The 19174-nt window shown below is 48.7% G+C and overlaps 2 protein-coding genes across 6 annotated transcripts in view; one reads left to right on the forward strand and one right to left on the reverse strand.

Moving 5' to 3' along the window:
• Positions 1-223: 223 nt before the first annotated feature.
• LOC143374753 (LHFPL tetraspan subfamily member 2 protein-like) lies at positions 224-12891 on the forward strand. 3 transcript variants are annotated; one of them, XM_076823165.1, is made up of 5 exons: positions 224-643; positions 10639-10818; positions 11071-11346; positions 11425-11538; positions 11621-12891. In XM_076823165.1, exons 2-5 carry the CDS (start codon positions 10689-10691, stop codon positions 11761-11763), a joined length of 663 nt encoding a protein of 220 aa, XP_076679280.1. In that variant the 5' UTR covers positions 224-643; positions 10639-10688; the 3' UTR covers positions 11764-12891. The 3 variants fall into 3 exon arrangements, with proteins under 3 accessions (XP_076679280.1, XP_076679279.1, XP_076679281.1); XM_076823164.1 differs by having other exon boundaries at positions 224-535; XM_076823166.1 differs by having other exon boundaries at positions 228-535; positions 11074-11346.
• The window catches only part of LOC143374747 (uncharacterized), a 36653-nt gene continuing 29736 nt past the window's right edge, over positions 12258-19174 (reverse strand). For all 3 annotated transcript variants that reach the window (XM_076823153.1, XM_076823152.1, XM_076823154.1), the window contains 5 exons: positions 18784-19159; positions 18453-18705; positions 18206-18388; positions 17986-18123; positions 12258-15032 (listed from right to left, as the gene is read on the reverse strand). In XM_076823153.1, coding sequence (XP_076679268.1) covers positions 14799-15032; positions 17986-18123; positions 18206-18388; positions 18453-18705; positions 18784-19159 — 1184 coding nt within the window. In that variant the 3' untranslated portion in view covers positions 12258-14798. The remainder of the gene's footprint in view (positions 15033-17985; positions 18124-18205; positions 18389-18452; positions 18706-18783; positions 19160-19174) is intronic.

Consider the following 19174-nt stretch of genomic DNA (forward strand, 5'->3'; position numbering starts at 1 on the left):
ACATTGTTTCTAAAATACTTTCTTCTGGTCCCAAAACGAAGAGAGTTGCTCGGCATGCTGTGCCACAGCGACCAGACACTTTCACTCCAATCAAGAATGTTGAATGAAAAGTTTCCAATTTCGCCGCGCTACCCTAGCATTATCTCCACCACTGTCGCAGCTATTATCACCCCCAGTGCCCCGTTCCTCCACCCTCTACTTCCCCCATTGATCGGCAGAACATGAAAACGTAAACTCCGCGCGAAATCACGCGTCGCGCCGCCGCCGTGTCTCCTCGACGATTCCCGTTTGCGCTGCGCTCACAGCGGCGATCTCCAGCGCGGGTTCGGCTTCAGTTCAGCTCCGCGCTTTGACCGCGCAGCTCCGCGTCCAGGAAGTGAGCGTTCTCGAACGCGAGTCGCCTGACAGGAGGAACGCTCGCTTGACAGCTCCGTTCTCGTGCTCCAACGGCCACTGACTCGGCATCCGAGTGCGAAAAAGGAACACTTTACACCGAGGCTTCGCACAGTCGGACGTTCTGGGCGGGCGAGCAGAGGTGGGTGGTCTTCTTTCTGTCCATTCCTCCGCCCAATTTCTAATTTCTTCGCCGCCGAGACTCTTCCCGTTTCTCGCCAACATCCACGGTGGGATTTTAACGATCGAGGTACGTAGTTGACGCGGATAGATCGGTAGTGTAATTCTGATGGATCGTAGGAGCTTCGAAGCGATCGACGACGACACTTAGAGCCCTGGGAATTTGAAGCTACGAAGCGAAAAGACCGATGGCTGTGGTCCCCTGGCGAACGCGAAATTAATTCGCCGCGACTCGCAACGCTTTTGTGCTCCTCTGTCCGTCTCTGTCGCGCGCGAGCCAGCCCCGGCCAATTGCATTAATTTACGACTGTTTACATCGCGAGGCCGGGGTGTGCCATAAAGCCGGACCCACCACCATGAATTATGCATCGCGGGGTGGTTTCGGCTCTCTTTCTTTTGCCCTCGGCGCGGTGGTCCGCGCGTCGCATCACGACTCGACGAAATCCGTCCGCCGATCGAGCTTCGAGACGAAAGGAAACGGAGCAAAAGCAGAAAAGCCTCCGCCGAGGAGTATTCAGAGGACGCTGAGCCTCTAAATTGGAGCGAATTACCGGCCAACGAAAGGGACAGGGCGACGATTAATTAATCCTCGTTCCACGTGGCCACTGGCTTTTGCCCGTCTGCGAGTCTAATTTTTCAAATAATCCACCGCAAGGCCGTGTCCCTTCGCGATGCACGACGCCGCGCAATGTTTTCTCGACATTCGCCTGACAAGCAGTTTCGCGATAAGCTGGCAAAGATGTTTCGCGTAACGGTGTCAAATTATCCATTCTAGCTCGCCCGAACCGCTGGCGAATATTAACCGGCATCGATTAAGGCCCCTTCTAGATTACTATTTCACGGACTCCGATTACCGAAATTGCTTCAAGCTGCCCCGAGGTTCACTGGCCTATTCCTCACGTTCCCAGCGCCAGGCGCGGAGGTGAAATAACCGCGAGGCTCGGCGAACAGAAACGAGAAGCAGTTCCCGTCCCGGGCGGAGCAGATGGGACGGGATTTCGTGGGCAGAGACTTCGGCGCGCATTCCCGATCGTTTTTCGTTTAGTAGAGGCGCGTTCCTGCGGCTGGCCGCACGGCCGTAAGCCTCGAAACTCACAGATCTGGTTACGATCCGGAAACCGCGACGGTTCGGGGACCACGGCCGCGAGCACCTACGACAGTTATTACGTGGCGAACGAAACGGCCCGCCGAGGTATTTCTACGGAGCAATAACGCCGCGTCCGCGGGGACACGTTCTCACGCGGCGACGCGACGTTCGTTAATTCATTGACGGTGGTAAAAACGTCCGGATCGTAAGTGGACGTTTAGACGCGGGCGAAAATAGCGGCTGAAAAGTGGCGGCAATCTTTCGGATAAAAGGTGTCCTTCCACTTGGAGTGGCCATTGGAGGAGGATGACAGGAAAGTCCCTACCGCAGCGCGCGGAGTGCGGAGTGTTAACCCTAACGTGAGCAGCGATAACGCGAAGTGAGCTGGTGATCATCGAGGACTTAATCCAAGCGGGAGGAAAGTCGAGGAGCCTAATGAGTCCCTCTGTCTCTCAATGAATTTCTGCTGAACCATTTCTCCCCCGAAAATCGCACCGTCAGCGCTCTCGGGGCTGTTATCGTTAGGTAGGCGCGTGAAATGCAATTGCGGGGTCGTGTATTTACAGGGGCGTTCGATCGGTAGTGGACTATTCTCCTGGCCGCGCGTGTATGTATGGTGACGCATCTTTTATGTAGACACAGAAGCCGTGAGGTTCGAGTGCAGGGTAATGGACGCGTGTACGTGCGCGCTTGGAGACACGCGTGTCCGCGGTGCGAGGGTGATATCGAAATACTATCGCTTCCCACGCGAGAAGGAGCCTCGATTCTGCCCGCTCGCCGTGCCTTCGCTCCTATCCGCGTTCACGTGCGTGCGTAAAAGCCGCCTTATTGGGAAACTTTAATGGCTAGGCCACGCCGGACCGTGCGTCGAGCATACTTTATGCCCTCCCCCGCCATATTTGTCCCACGATTCATATCGTGACGGAGCGGACGGATTCGGTAACGTGTCCCCCTCGCGAGCTTTCGCAACCGTGCGCTCCCGATCGCTCCGGCGGACTTGGAAACTTCCGAGTCCTTTGTCCCATTGATTGGCGAAGTACAAGGGGGTTTCTTCGGGCAGCAATTTTTGTAATCTTCGCCGCGGTGACGGCAGCAACGTCTATGCCTTTGAACGAAGCTGAAGACTTGGGTACCGCAGACGCGAGCTCGCTTTGAACTGGCAGCCTCGACTGCATTACGGCTCGCGCCCGCCTGTAAATTCACCTTTCCTTTTTTTTCCGAGGGGGGCGGCTTCTTTTTTCCTGGTACGTACCTAACGAAGGAATGCGGGCGACTCGTGTCCGAAGAGGAGCTGCCCGAACAAAGGGAGTCCCACCGATTTCTGACGGCAGATACCGCGCGCTGTGTGTCGTTGCTTCGAAGTGGGTCAAACGCAAATGGATTTCCAAGATAGCGATAGCTTAATTAATGGGCAAGACGGTACAGTCAATTATGCCGCTAATTCGGCGATAAGTCCTGCTGCTGCTGTGAGTAATATCACAGTAAATCTTTAATCTTCCACGAGCCATCCAGCTCGATTTGTGGTCGGCGGGTTTCTTCATAATTTGTGAAGGAATTGCTGGGGTCTTCCGGAATCGATCTATCGAGCTCGAGATTGCGGATCCGCCTGGAGATTTGATCGGCCGCAAAATTAATCTACTTTTAAAGATTTTTTCTCAGTAAATAGAACATATTAACGAAATAAATCTTTTTGGGATTTATCAAGCTACTTTTATATTATACGAAAAAATTAAATAGAATTTTTGTAATTCATAATAATAACCATATGTGAGTTGTCATATTGAATTAATTTTAAAATTCTCTCAACTCTTTTAATCCTCGGTTGTCGCACTGAGTCAAATTGACCCTGGAATTTTTTAAGCAAAAAACTTTTTGTCGGAACTCTTATTGCTTCAAACTTTTTTTTAAGCACGATGACACTTTGAATATCAACTTTCAACGATGGGCATATATTCTACAATGTTCACACTGTATCTCAGAATTTTTTAGACTTAATTTAACAAATAGTTTTTAAATAACAGCTGATTGAAACTCAGCAGGGTCAAATTGACCCAGTGTGACAGCGACGTTCGTAAAAGTAGGTGTGACAACCGAGGGTTAAATTAAAATATTTTATACCATTTCGCGGGAAGGGTTGCAGACGTTTTTTAACCCAGGGGAGCCAAATCTCCAAATCCGCCGCTGCGAATCTTTCCGCATTGTTTAGTTTATCCCAGTGATTAAGCAACTTGTGAGAATTTAGAGATCGATAGTGGTTCCCCGCGATTCCCTCGTTTGACAGAGGTTCTTTTCGCGGCCGTAGCAGTGGCAAGCCGCGCGAGTCGTTTGGAAGCCGAATGCACGGCGCATTCTAATCTTCCTCGCGGCTGCAACGATGCATGCGACGTCGTCGACCACGTATACCGAGAAAACGAGCCCCCGTGGCAATCTCGACGATCTGGAATGGATTCGTAATCGCTCGTTAATGCGTTTCCAAGAAACCAGAAGCGGCGACAGGGAAAGCTTCTTCAAACGAAGCAAGCTCGCTTTCGCGCACACACGGTTGCTCTTTCATCGCACTTAGAACGTTCCAAAGGGAGCTTTCCTCTAACAGTCTCAGTTTTTCGTCTACCCGGATCCGGACGTGAAAAGTCCGTTGCATCGCGCAGGATATTTAAATTTATCACGTCTGGGGCTCGCAGTAGTGGGCGCAGACGAGAGCTTATCGCGATCTTCAGGAAACGCGCGTTGCCCACTTGCAATTGCCAGCGTTGCAATATTTTATTCGCCATCCACCGCGGGGAACATCTGAATATCGGCTGTCTGGCGCTCCTGTATCTATTCTAAATTACCAAACAAGTATTCTCCCCGGAAGACAGACTATTTGAGGACCTTGCGGCAAAAGGGGTGCCGAGTAAAATAGAAAAAACTGTTTATAAAATTATATCACATTGAAAAGAGACAACTAGTTCAAAAATATACATTTTCACGCAGCAAGTAGTAGTTATTGAGTTGATAAATTTCTACTTTCGGCGAAAAAATATTCTACAATAGAAATATTAATATTTCTACTTATAATTATTTCCAATAAATCGCTTATATTTATTTTACGTACATTACAAGGTCGTGACTAAAAAATGGTAAAAAATGGACCTGCACCCTCTTCCGGCAAGGTCCTCGATTAGAAAATCGTAGCTCCCGCCGATCGAAATATTCGATTAACTCTGCAGAGGCCTCTTAGAAGACCCTCGACTAGAAACGAACGCACGGAGCAAATGGGAGGCCTCGAAATTCACGTATAATACATATGTAATTCATTTGTCGTTTTCCGCGGGGGCATAGCGACGGCATTAAGATTCCGTAACGCATCCACGGTCCGTATGCCAACGACTTTCGCGGACGCGTGTGCGCGCCGCGCGTACGCAGTCTCATTTGTACCAACACGTATCCAGAAACCAATTTATATTTATGATGTATCGAGGCTCGATGACACAGCGACTGGCTATGCTGGTCTCGAACCAGCTGGGACTAGCAGGAAGAAATGGAGGAGCGGAGGAACCGGAGGAGCGGAGCTAGAGGGAAAGGGTAGGAGGCGATGGGAGCGAAAACTTGCCGACTTCCTTCTTAATTCTACCATCTACCTGGCACCGACGGTCCTCGGGAGGATATTTAATCGAGGCGCCTCTGTGTATCAAGTTCCCGGAGGTGGCTGGAGAAAGCCGAAGCCATTGAAGGTTTTTCTATATTCAGGGGAGTCGAGGAATTCGAAGGAACGCGAATGAAGAACGAAGGGCCACGGGACGCGTAGCTCGAGCTCGCGATCGGCGATTATCTTAATTGCCGGGCCTAGCTGGATGCGCTGGAAATCACCGTTAAGCTCGTCGTCTTGCTCGTCGTACCTTAATTATCCCGACAGTCTTTCCACTGGCAAAGGCGCCTAGCGTCCAACTGTTATCACGGGGCCCCTGGTAAATAGGAATCCGCCTGGCTCGGAAGTAATTCCGCTGAGCATGCACTTCCTGCTGATCGAGCCGCGATACGCGTGGATCATTAATCTCTAACCCTTTATTCGAGCAAAGGGAGCCACGTGTACCTGGGGGGACTTTTCCAGCGAACGGTCAGCCTGCGAATCTTGTGATATTAATAGTCTATAAATAGTCTATAATCTAATCTAGGACGTATTTAATGGTTATTAAAAATTTCATTGAAATCCGTTCAACCGTTTAGGCGTGAAAGAAGGACAAACAAACAGACAACGTTTCACTTTTATATATTAGTAAGGATTTTGTTGGTGGCAACTGGGACTACAGAACGGTCGAATCGCAAAGTGTTGTAACCCTATATTTGAACCTTCAAATACCCCCGTAAGACAACCTAAAGCAAGAAACTATTTCAGAAGATAATTGCATAAGAAAATTAAATTTACCGAACCTTGCTTCTTTACTGGAGTAAAGAAATATTAAAACTGTAATTTTCTCGATAAAGTTGTTCCGTGACATTCCCTGATTTTTTTCTCTCACCCTTCAATTTTGTATTGCATCAACGATTAATCTTGGGAATTGGGTGGGACGCGTGGTTCGTCAGGGGAAACGTCGGGACACGGTGGTTTTTATAAAGAATACGCTGAACGTGGAATGCCGCAGCCCCTTCGAAGGAGATTCATGGGTGGATAGGCGTGGCTGTTCCCGGAACGCGAATCGTTCTACGAAACTGTAAATCCACCCGTGAATAAAGGCGAATTCAGCGCGGCAATCCCGTCGAAGGGACTCGAAAAAGAAATGGCAGAGCAGAATCCAAGTCGCCCCTTTAAACGATACCGTCAAACGAATCTACGAATGAGGACACTTCTAATTGAAGATCTATGTAAAAAAGAGAGGCGAGGTGAAATTGCAGAGCGAAGAACCGCGATAAAGTGTTTCCCGCGGTTCGAGGAATGGCGCGGGGCTTCGTGGAATGGTTTGCCGAAAACGTTTAATCGGGCACGATCGGCTAGGCGGATCGGCGAGGATGCTCGGTCCACTGAAATCACGATAAATTATCCGTCGGATAAAATCGGCGGTGTGTACGCTGCTAGGAGGCAGGCAAAAGAAAAGGGAAAAGAAGAGGAAGAAGGTGAGCCTGGGAGGATCTTCCGAGGGAAAGAGGGGACGAAAACAAGAGGCCAGAGAAGGGAGCACCTGTCCGACAGCTGCCTCGCAGATGCTCTGGATCGTCGATGCGGGATTATGCAACGAGTAGGTGGCTCGTGTTTCCGAAATCGAACGCCGATTGTTCCAGTCTCCAGCAATTTCGAAACGCGCGAGTCGCGTTGCACCCTCAAGGATTCAAGCGAAGAAGTTGTCAGATCGGAGTAGATCGAAGATCAGATACTGGAACGATCATCGAGGAAGAGGAATGTCTGTGTTTATACTCTCTTTGTGACGATATTGAAGGCGTTGCCACGTTTCAAACAGTTCCTTCAGGCAGTTACAAAAATACGAGCACATTGCTGTCTATTTATTCAATTATCTAATAAACCGTACGGTAAATGTCCAATTTTTTTTTTAGAATTTCATAGGAATACTTAAGCTTTTCATTGCAACATCTTTTAGGACTTTCTCACTATTTTTAAGGACTCTGTGTAACATTTTATAGAAATTTTATCGCTTCTCGCGTTCCAGCCTATAATAAGTATAAGAGCGCAACTTTGATCTCAATTTTTTCATAAACCGTGCTGTCAATCGACTTGAAATTTTAACACAATGCGGACTACACTTTGGATATTGGATCAAAACACTTTCCAAAGATTTCTCTTTATTTTTGCTCCGGTATCGAGCCTCCTTAAGGCGTCCTCGGGATTGGCCAGGAAGAGCAAGATCAAGCTCGCTCCTCGAAAATAAAGGAGCCTCGTAAAATGCCGGCCGGAAACGTGTGATTTGAATTTACGAGCGTGGAGTTCGCACTGGCCGTCGACTTACGCCCTTCTGATAACGAGCTGCCGGACAGAGGACCCATTGCTGGATGACTAATGGTCGGGGCCTCTCTCGCAGCGGACACGGGGAGAGAGCAAGAAGCGGATATCGCATTCCGCGATGCACGAGTCGACCAAGATTCGCGAATGGCGTGAAAACATTTTTTAAGGACACTTCGGAGATCGCCGGCCTGCCGGGAATCTTTATCCCATGGTCACTCGGAGGGAACGAGAATTCAGGTGGCGAGATTCCGCCGAGGATGTTTCAGCTCTGTTGCGAAGAGTTGCCGGGCTTCGTCCCCGAGCCGCCGGTTTCCAACGAATTGAACTTGGGAAATTAATTCAGTAAGGGGACTCGATTCGAGACAATGGGTCCCTACTGCACACCGCCGAGGCGTGGCAGGCCACAACAATGAAGGCAACGATTAAAATGAGAGAAAAAAAGCGCTGCTGTCCGTCCATCGAACGGCAGCCAGCCTACGCGCGAGCTTCGATCGTTCTTATCTCCCTGGTCCTTCTTCGAATGGCCTGCTCCAAACCGCGGCTTAATATCGCACTCGTGGTTGACACTCAGCGCTCCGATCTTCTGCTGAGAGATTTAACCCTTAGCTGGTATCCTGGGTCGCACATGACCCCAAGCACGCAAAGTTCCCTGCAAAATTTTTGGTTGTCTAAGTTTGTCAACTGAATTTCTAATTAATTTTATAGTTAATAGTTTAACTTCCTACGTTCCTATTATTTTATACATTACCTAAGAACAGAATATTCATAGAGGATGATCCAGTGTCGACTTTGCAAATTTCTGTGTCCTTTTTTATTTGGGGTCTGCCACGACCCCGGTATACCAGTCACGTTTGCCAAAAACAGTACACCAGTTAAGGGTTAAGATTTAACGAGACGAGAAATTCATCCCAATTGCAAGACTTTCGCTTTCGACGGAGAATAACAGGGAATTACTTGTTCCTCCCAGGTTCTTTTTCTTTGCTTCTGGAATTTAGAGGCCGGGGATGAATGCAACCTGCTTCCGGCGTTACAGATTCGTCAAATCCAGCGCGGTGTCGGGGACAGTGCAAACACAAACAGCGATTAAGGGGCGATCCTAAGTAAACTCCGGCTCAAGTGCTTCTCGAGGAGGTCGAGCGCAAGAAATGATAAAAATAAGGCCGACAGATGTACAGCGTGAAACGAATTTAATTAAACATGCCTCTCCGCGTCGCTCGAGGGGCGTCGCGCTATTATTATTCAGCGTCTCTTTCATCTAGCGCTCTCGCCATTCGAGCACGACTGCTCCGCGAATTCAAGCACGAGCGTGGAATCCTAATCGATCCCTTTCAATCCACTTCGCCCGGGCGTTGCGGAAATGTGATTGCAGTCGATGGTGCTCTCTCTCCTATTCTGAATTAAAACTCGGCCCTCTGCTCGATAGCGGGGAGAAGACGCAGAAGGAGGTGAAAGACGCCGTCGGTTTCTTGATCCACGAATAAACGACTACAAGGCCCTTTTACATTCGAGGACCGCGCCGCATCGTGACCTACCGATTTGCCACGTGGCGGCAACATCAAAGGGGAGCGTTCATCTGGCGCGAAGGAACGAAAGCGATTAAGTTCGCGGGATTATGGGGGATCAGAAGTCTCGAGATCGCGCGTCGGGAAAGGAGAGGCCGCCGCCCACCACCTCGGCCGCGGGTCCCAAACTCGGGTCGCTCTAAAGTTAGAAGTAAAAATAGGTCAGTTTTGAGGGAGGGGCACGATTTCGATCGATCCCGCACGCCTTGCTTCTTGGACACGCTGAAATACGAAGGGTCGGACCCTGGATGGTCCTAATTAGACTCGTGAATCATGTGTCCTTCTGGTTCAACCTCTGAAACGTATTAGTCCTATCGAATCTCAACTTGAAATATTTTATAATAAAAGTTTGACGATTTGCAAGTCCCGGATAGATGAGTATAAGAGGATAAGTTTGATTGATATACATACACGTTTTTTACAACGTTTAAAATCGCATAAATTTTTTAGAATTGGTCCAAACGACTTTAGTTTTTTTTTTGAGAAGCTAGAAGGATTAGTTTGCTGAGTGACGTGTTTCGTCGTTTTGAAAAAAATGCAATTGGTCGGAATGGCAAAAAAAAAATAGTAATGTACAACTTACTTCAATCTACAAACGGTTGTTTTTTAATTTTCATTAGAGACTCACAAATAAATTTTAAAAAACGATATTTACTATTTTTTTTACTATTATGATGAATTGCATTTTTTCTCAAAACGACGAAACACGTCACTTAGCAAACTAATCCTTACAGCTTCTCTAAAAAACTCATGTCGTGTGGAGCAATTCTAAAGAAGTTCTACGATTTTAAAAGTTGTAAACTTTCTTTCGTCCGCCACTGCGCCTCTAAACAACATTTCCAAAGAAATATGAGGAACAGAAGATGATGTCAAGGGGCCCTGGCACCCGCTCCGAGGAAAAACCTTTGCGTAATCGCGACTGAAATAATTCAAGAGCTTTGTAAAGAGAAAAGAAGGTTGGATTTTATTCTTTAAATAAATTTTTAAAATCACCCACTGAATGTTATTGAATATGCATTAAAAATATGAAATCCCGAGTTAAATCCCGAGTGCGCCACTGAGCCTTAGAGCCTGTCAGTGGAAAGTAAACTGCTGTCAAACTGAAGCGAAACAAGAGGGTCTAATCTCATTCCCCCAGCCGATCCAGTTGCCCCAATTCTCATCCCCACGAAACTACACGGTTTTACGAGCGACAGGAAGAAAGGGCCCCTTTATCGACCCCCGTTTACGTGAGATCGTTTTTACTCTCGCCCGAAACTCTGCGCTCTGCTGCCAAACGGCTGACCCCCGAGGTCAATTAAATCGCGATATGGGCGTGGGCGAGTTTCACGGACCAACGAAACTCTTTGTAACTCCGTTCCAGGAAACCTCAATCGGAACAATGTACTTTGTAAATCAGTCTCCGGTTAAAAAATCGAGTTGAAGTGATGGAAGATGGCTTTACGTAAGAGCCAGAAGATCATGTACTGTCCCGAATGTTCTAGGGGGGACTCTGGGCTCAAAGGATGGCATAGATACACACCAGATTGGCAGCATGTGCTATGTGATAGTCACTGGTCGTAGCCTGCTGTGGACGCTGCTATCCCTGGCGGCGTTAATGGCAGTTTTATCGGGCCTCATCACTCCCAAATGGCTGGTTGGCCCACAGACGATTAAAGACACGAGTAACTATCTTCTCTTACTTAATCCTTACAACCCACAGACAGTCACCGTTAACTCGATGCTTATTCTTAGCTAGCAACTCGAACCATAATAACTTACACCTACCGAGATGAAATTCCTGGCTCTTTCTCTCTTACCATCCCTTAATTCCATCGGCGCAGCGAGTTCACCCATCACCCGCACCTGAATTAGAGAACTATGTTAGATAAAGAACCAGCAAACGTTTCCTAACAACGGGCGCTTATTTCCGCGAGCAGAAAATGGATCGGAGCTGTACGTGCCAACGGTGGGGATCTTCAACCGCTGCATCAGGCTGCACGGGAAGACACACTGCGCCAATTTCAACGTCGACGGCTTCGCCACGGCCGCCACCGTGTTTCCAGGCTGCTGGAAAGCCTCGTACTTCTTCCTGTCCCTTGGCCTGGCAATCATGGCAATGACGGTGCTCGCGGCCCTGGTCGGCTGCTGCATACAGAGCATCGGCAGGAAGAGTATCTTCAACTTGGCTGGAGTAGCACAAGTCATTGCTGGTAATGCCGCCAACGATCTTCCATATTCTGGAACTGCAGCCTCCGCCACTTGTTGTAATCTCCTTCCTTCCCGTACAGGAATATCCTATCTACTGGGGATGATTTTGTATCCCGCTGGCTGGGGGGCGGAGAGGGTGCAGAGGATTTGCGGGCCCGAGTCGGATGCCTTCTACCTGGCTGATTGCACCCTTGGTATAAACACGCCCATTATTTATCGGATCTTGGAATAAAGGGCGAATAGAACGAGGCATGTTGATCGAGAATGTTGTTCCAGGATGGGCCTTCTACAGTGCCGTCATAGGGGTTGCGCTGACGTTCGTCTGCGCGGTGATCAGCGGCCAAGCAGAAAAGTCCACGGCGAGTGACAAAGTGCAGGACAAGATGAACGAAGGGAAGATGTTGATCTGTCTGGCGTGAAGAGTAGGAGAACGGAGAGATTCATTTTGTCGAATGCTTTCGAAACGTCCTCTCTTCCTTTGTAAAAAGAAGAAGGGGAACTTTTTCCCACCGAGGAGGAAATTCATTGTGGGACCAAGTTCAACCTCACTGAGCATCGCCGAGGTCGACGACCCCCGTCGAAGAGTCGTTCAACCTTTGCTCGATCGAGTACTTATCGCAGAAGCGAACTTTCCGTGCCGATAATATTCCTGCGACGCTCTCTACACACCACTAATCCGCCAATTGCTACGGAAAATAGAAAATGATATTAAAGTTACTGGCGATCTTTATAAGTCTGTTTTTATAAGATGTACACGAACAGTGGATGTTCGTATGACATAAGGTAGGATAAGCGAAGAGAAATACCGAGTAAGGATATAATAAAACATGGACACTGTTAAACAATCGTTTCTTCCACCTTGGTCCTTCGCCACTGAGTCACGCGCAAACGTTTTTTCTTCAGTTTTTATTAATTCATCGAGAACAAGTGTATGGACAGCTTACTAGCGTATAATAAATAAATAATCGTAACTGTTTATCCGCGTAAAAAAGGACGAACGATATCGATGGTCGACGCAGTTGATTGGCATCGAGTCGTCCGAACGATAAGTAAAAAATTTGCGCTTCCTGTCGTTTCTGGAAAGCTGTTTGGCGTCCCGTAAAAAGGAACAGACTCCTCGCTCTTGAGAAAGAAGCGGACAATTTCCCGGGTGTCTTAAGGTTTTAGAGTTAAAAAGAGGAGACCGTTAAAGAAAAAGAAGTGTAATCGTGGCGATGGCGATTATCCTCGTGTACTTTGGATCGATCTCTTGAGAAGTTCGGCGGGTCTCTGCGGGAGAAGCGACGGGGGGACTGTTCTGAATATAAATTACTACTTGGATCGAAGGGGGATGCTCTCAATTACAGAATATACAGGCACAATTCATCGGGATGCAACTTAGAGGCGAGGAAAGTAGGATAGGAAGGGAAAACGCGTATCCGCGGGACCATAATAATCGATTTCTGTGGATTAGCGCGATTGCTGGCAGACAATCGCTTTCCATCCACGCACGCATTATTCTTTCACGCATATGTACAGTCGCTCAGCGGCGCACGCTTGCTGTATTACGAAAGAAGAAAATGAATCGCTATCTGCTTGATAATGTTACAAAAGTTCCAATCGAATCGCTACGAACAGTCTATGCCACCTCATGGTCAGCGAATTTTAGGCGGAACTGATAAATGAGAAGAAAAGCGAGCGGCGATCTCCAGTTCCCCTTCCCTTCTCCGATCGAGTACCACGCGAACAAAACAGCCGATCGAGCGGTCGAGACGAAGGGGCTCTCGTTCTCATTTATCGTCTCTCGATCAGTCCAGACGCACGATCGCGAAAACGTGGACGCTGCGCGTCGCCTCGAATCGCCGGCACTGTCAGTCGATTTATGTACACACGTATAAATAATCAAGGCACCGAGGGAATCAACAGTCAATAAATAACGCGTCCCAACCGAACGCGCGAACAAAACGACGCTTCGAGAACATTTTTAACGCGGAATCGAAATCACGCCAGCCACGTCGCGTGGACTTCGTTTAATTAGGTAGCGTTTATGCGTGTTATTTGGTTGCGCGAGCTCTAATTACACCTGCTGACGCCTGCTTGTCTATCCGGTACTCCTTAAAATTAACGGGGGAGGAATTAAAGTATCAGGGGTTTCCAGACCGTCTCTCTACGGGAATGTCAACTCATTGTCAAACATACGTAGGTCGAAACTTCGCGCTAACACTCTGAAAGCTCCACCGTTGCCCCTCATCGCGCGCATTCTGGTAGAATCGATCGGCAAGTGGCGATACTTTCGGCTACGATTTTCCATGGGAGACAGTAGTACGGCTAAAGTAGTAACTGAGATTAAGATAGTAGTATTAGGCGTTACAGAAACGGTACGGATGATAAAAATAATAGGAATCGATTCTTTTTAGAGGCGTTAGGCGAGCACGATCGTGAATATGTATACTAACGTAAGCTACGCAACGAAACTCTTGCTCGATCGAGGGAAATGCCGACTCCAAGGAAAACCACGCGTATGGAAGTCCGATCTTTGATCCAGGTACATTGGATATCTAAGACGCGACTAACATTCACGATTACAGACCCTCTTTCCCATTCTGTCGATCGTTGACGTTCACCAGCGATCGTCCACCGTTCTCCACGCGACTTGTATAAATATAAGTTACTAGAAACGCGATATAGAAGTATGATCCGATAGCCCCATGCAAGTAACGTTTTCCTCTGCTCTTCTTTTCTAAAAGAAAGTGCCATTTCCCCATTACGAATGGAAGCTTGGCAGTCTCTTCGACGGCCTCGGTTCTTCTCCATCCGTTGATCGAACGGCTCCTCGAAACGCGAAACAGAGGGACAAAAGTGTTCGACGTCACCGCGCGCTGCTCCGTTCGTAGGACGTGCGTCGAATCGAACGGCAGCGTAAATCGATATAAAACGTAACAAGAGTAGCGCGAAACATCACAGCGTGTTAAACGAAGGGGAACGAAGGTGTGGCGAGAAACATCGTAATAAAATATAAATCGTTTCGCGACCTTGAAAAATCGTCAAGTCGATCCGTAAAAGTCTGACTCCATCATCCATCCGAGTATCTATCAAATATATAACTGAACCACCGCGTCGCGGTGTCCCGCTGTAGGCAAACACGCTCGATAATACCGGCGATATAAAGCGAGCTCGAACGCAGTCGAAGCATATCGCTGCGTAACGTTCTGACGCATAATCCTCAACGGTTTACGCAACGAAACAGGTAATCTGCAACGATAATTCCGGTGAATGTCGCTCGACGAGCAAGCCTTGAAAAAGCTTCGTGAAATCATGAGTCAGACGTGCGCGCGAAAAATCGAGCGCTCGAGAAAATGCGTTAAAAAATACCGCGCTTTGATCTGGCTCGAAGCGGAGCGTCGCCGCGTCAACGCTCAAACAGATTGCTCAAGATTCACCGGCCTCTTCCTTGTTTTTCGTTTCTTTTTTATCGTTACGTGCCGGGGGCAAAGATCTTGACGGTATTCTCGGAATTTTGCGCGTTGGAGCGCATCGCGCGCCTTCGCTCCTCTATCAGCTGCCTCCGAGCCTGCTCCCTCGCCTCTCTCGCCTTCTTGCTCGCCTCGCTGGTAGCCGCGGATTTCGGCTTGTGAATGGCCGTGACGCGACGCTTCGCCGCGTTCCCGTTCTGTGGACCGGCGACCACTGGCTTCTTCTCTGGTACGGTCTAAAAAAACAAAGGAAAAACGTCGGCTTGAGAAGTCGAAGAGCGAGAACACATGTGGGTGGACGCTTCGAGGGTCCCAGATCCAGCGATTGGTAACAATTGGTTTCTGAGGCTTCCTCTGGGGGTCAGTTAGTATTCGTAATGCAAGCTTATCATTGCGAAAGCTTTGACAATCACTATTACGAAGTAAAAGGCAGAGGAAGCTGAGGAGTGGAAGCTGTTAGGTAATTGATAAGGAAAACGTACTTTAGATAGGGTGATCTTCCTCGAATTCGTACGGTACTTCTGATATCGATGGGCTTCTTGATCTTGGTATACACTTTGCCAAGAATGAAACGCAATAATGGAGGTTGGAGAGAGCTCCGGGCTGACTTTTATTCCACAAACGCAATTACATTCGATCGTAGTCGTTGGAAGTTTAAAACGATTTGTACAAGACTCTGGGGTCCAGGAAGCATGGGCTGCACGAGCCGATTTTCAGGAGTATAAGAACGAGACTCAGGATACCGTACACGTACAAGTATAACGATAAGCGACAAAGGGTTCGATTCGATCTGACAAACGCGCAGACATGTTTCACTCGGACGGGGAGACGCTTACTATCAAAAGGATTCGAGCGAGCTTTGATACTTTCTGGGTAAAATTGCACGCGCTTCAAGTCCTTCAAGCAACGAGCCACGTTCAACTCCCTCTTCAACGGCAAATACTTGTCGAAATTGACAGACTTGCCGCTCCTATCACTTCTACGATCGCGCAGCGGTCCCACAGTGAAATCTGAATGCACGTGCTGCGAAATGTCCACGACGAGACTCCTGTTAACATCGGAGGTCTCGAAACTTTCCGCGATTAGGCCGTAACTCAGCTTCTTGATGGTCACGCGATTCTTTAATTTGGTGCTACTGCTGTTTGGCACTCGAGATACGATCTCAGGGCTCAAGGAGGATATCAGGCTGGACAGAAGCTCCTCTATCTCTACATTCCTTTCGGGCCACTTCGTGATACTGCTCGCTATGTTATTCAGGACCAGAGTCGATTTGTTCTGCGAGTTCATTACGCGGGGAGTGATTAAACACTCGATTGAAATGTCGTGCCTGTCGTTCATGAAACTCGTGATACCGCTGGCGACGTTAGTGTCGTAGAAATTTAAAGACCTTATACGTCGAATGTCTACTGGCTTCGCTAAATTGTCCTCTGATATGATCGGCGTGGTTCCACGCGAAATGAGTTTCCTCGGGGGCTCGTCGTCGCGATGCTTCGAAATTCGCTTCCTCTTTTTATCGTAAAACCTCATTCGTTCCAGTTTCTCTGATTTATTCAGGAGTGCAGATAGATTGGCCTGGTTCTGGGCGTTGTACACTAGCCTCAATTGGCGCATGACTTCTTGGGAGATCGGAATGAAAGGTTTCGAGTCGCTCAGCCTCCAACAAATGCTATCTGATACTCCTAGCGAATCCTTCGATTCCTGCTCGATATTCTTCGGCGGTTCTGTTGTCTGCTCCTGTTTCTTCTTCGTCCTCGTCGTATTAGCCGTGCAATTTTCTGCTGGACCTTCGGGCCTTCCGTGGAACTTGCGTTTATTGTTGGGAGAATCGAGATTCGACCACACCTCGCTCATAACGGAGAGATTACCTCTACCAACATCTTTAGCATTCACTTTCGATGCATTCCTCTCGCGATTCTCTTTGATCCTAGGTGCCTGGACTTTAGTTTGATTGAAAGAAGGTAAGGAATCCTTGTCTGGCGATTGGTTGGACATCCATGTTTTCCTTTTCGATTTTCCATGGAATACGTTACCGACCTTTTGCGGTTTCTCAGCGTTGCAATCGCCTGACGAGATTCTTTTGCTCGGTAGCGTGATTCCCGTCACGTTGTCCAAAAAAGTGACGCTGCAACCGAGCTTCTTAGTCTTCCGTTTCTTCGCTTCGTTACACACAACTGGACGAGGCGGAGGGACATAATTGAAGGAGAGCTTGCTACTTATTCGAGGACAAGGAGCTTTTCCCTCGTCCATTTTTCGAAAAGAAACTAGCCTCGGAGTACGAGATTTGCACTGATCGCCAGCATTCGACTTGATTGGGTTCACTTTCTGAAACCTGCTTTCTGGAGTACGCGATCTGGTTCTTCGACGATCTTTTACTTCGTGTTTAATAGTTCTTCCAATCGGACTACAAGACTTAGCTTTCCCTCGAACGTTCTCCCTGTTTCTTTCGACAGTCCACTTCTTTTTAATCGGCGAAAGTGGGCGGTTAACGCAATTCTTACTACTTTTCGCTGCTGCAGGAAGCTCTGAAGTATTATTCCACGCCTTCTGTGATCTATTACTAAAAGAATCCACCGTCACGTTTCTCCTTCCTGCTTCAGCAGTCTCTTTCTTAAATATCACCTCCAACTTCGACTTTTCTCTCGAGCGATGTCTTCCGACACTGTTCTCAAAAAAATCTTTGCGAGAGAATAAGCTGTAAGACCTGCGCCCCAGTTCTTCGAGGCGAAAGGACGGTTGCAGAACATCCACGTAATTGACGACATACCGAGTGCCCGGATTACCAGGCGGAACGTTATTTACCAGCGGTTCTATCTCGTTAACGCTCTCGGAAAGAAAGGGATTGCTATCTTCGCATCCCAGATCGCGAGTTTCGTCGTCGCACGTTGCCTCGTTATCCTCGAGGTCCTGCAAGTTAGTCAAGACGCGAAACGCATCGTCGCAGAGGCGCGTTTCGAGAGGAAACATTTCGGTGGCACCCGAGGAACTTGTCTTGGAAGGAGCTAACTTTTCCGGCTCGCCGAGCGTCTCAGTATGGAATCTTGCGCGTTTGTCGTTAAGGAAATGAGTGGAGGGCGCGCGGGGAGGTTTCTGAAGCGGCTTCGTGTCGTGGAAACTCCTCCTCGAGGGAAGCCTTCTTTGGGTACGCTTCGGGGAAGGAGGTGTTTGAGGGTGAAGGGAAAGAAAACATACCTCTTGCCACTGGGAATTTCGTAACTTTTCTATCTGATCGAAGAGGTCGTTTACTTGGACCACCTGCAGCATCACCATGTCCCAGAAACCGGCCAGGTCCTCGTTCGTCGTCGGGAACTCCTCGCCAGGCACTTGGTTCTGTAATAAAAAACAAAGGAGCGAGAAGGGATAACGAGTGTCCACGAATAAATGCGTTTTAACACAAGGAAATGTATCTTACGATGTTCTTCTGGCACAATCCCTCGAACTGCTGCATCTTCTGCGAAGCCAACAGCCTGGCCTTGCCCGCAGCCGAGCGCAGCTTTCCGGCTGCTTCTTCCGGAAGTACAACAGTATCGCTAACCAGCTCTGCTTCCGCCGACGCGGCCAACGTCAACAGCCTGCCCGTCTCCTGTTTCAGCAACTGAAACCATTTCCGAACGAGCGTTAAGGAACTGCCTCGGCTGCCTCCTCTTCCTGGTACGTACCTTCACGAAGTAATGTCCGTCTTTCTCCTCGGCCGCTTTCTCGGCTTCCAGAGCCAGCTTGGCCACGTTCGTCGAGCTGGCGCTGGGTTCTAGGACAGGTAAGACCACCTTCGGCGCAGCGGGCTGCTGGTCCGGGATGCTAGCCGTGCTGGAATTCAGCTTCTGCACCTTACCCTCCGCGATCTTTCCCTCTAGACTCGAAGGACCTTGTATTTTTGGTTTCTGCTCGGTCTTCCGCGACACCGGTGTTACCCTGGCGATCAGAAAACAGGAGATTCCACCTCTAGTACCGGTCTACAAGAGACAAGCTATGGGGTGTCGAATGGCTCACCTCTGCAGGGGCTTTAGAATCTGTTCCGAGCCATCCGTGGGTCTCCTGGGGCTGACCACCGGAAGCTGAGCCCGGAACTCTGGTCTCAGGTGTCTCAGCACAGGCAGATTCTTCAGGGACTCCTCCGTGTTCGCGTTGTCAGCGGAGACGTCGTTGTTGTTGCTGGACTTGTTGAAACTGCTCTCGCTGGCGTTCAGTCTGCTGGTGCTGCGCTTGAAGAAGAAGCCCTGGGCCAGGGCCCCTGGGCCGTACAGCCGTTCCACTCGTTGCTGAATGAAGGATTTCTCGCTGCTCGAAGAGATGTTCAAGGTCTGGCTCTCTACCTCCGCCGAAGACCCGTTTAATATACTCGTGTCGCTGAAGGATGTATTCGAGACTGCGAACAATCGAT

The sequence above is a fragment of the Andrena cerasifolii genome, chromosome 11, assembly GCF_050908995.1.
Source record: "Andrena cerasifolii isolate SP2316 chromosome 11, iyAndCera1_principal, whole genome shotgun sequence".
Lineage (NCBI taxonomy): Eukaryota > Metazoa > Arthropoda > Insecta > Hymenoptera > Andrenidae > Andrena > Andrena cerasifolii.

Excerpts from the sequence above, each read along its gene's own strand:
- LOC143374753 (XM_076823165.1), top strand. The coding sequence starts at position 10,689 with ATGTGCTATGTGATAGTCACTGGTCGTAGCCTGCTGTGGACGCTGCTA. Across the intron at positions 11,347-11,424 it reads AGTAGCACAAGTCATTGCTG|GAATATCCTATCTACTGGGG; the intron begins GTAATGCCGCCA and ends CTTCCCGTACAG. Across the intron at positions 11,539-11,620 it reads CCTGGCTGATTGCACCCTTG|GATGGGCCTTCTACAGTGCC; the intron begins GTATAAACACGC and ends ATGTTGTTCCAG.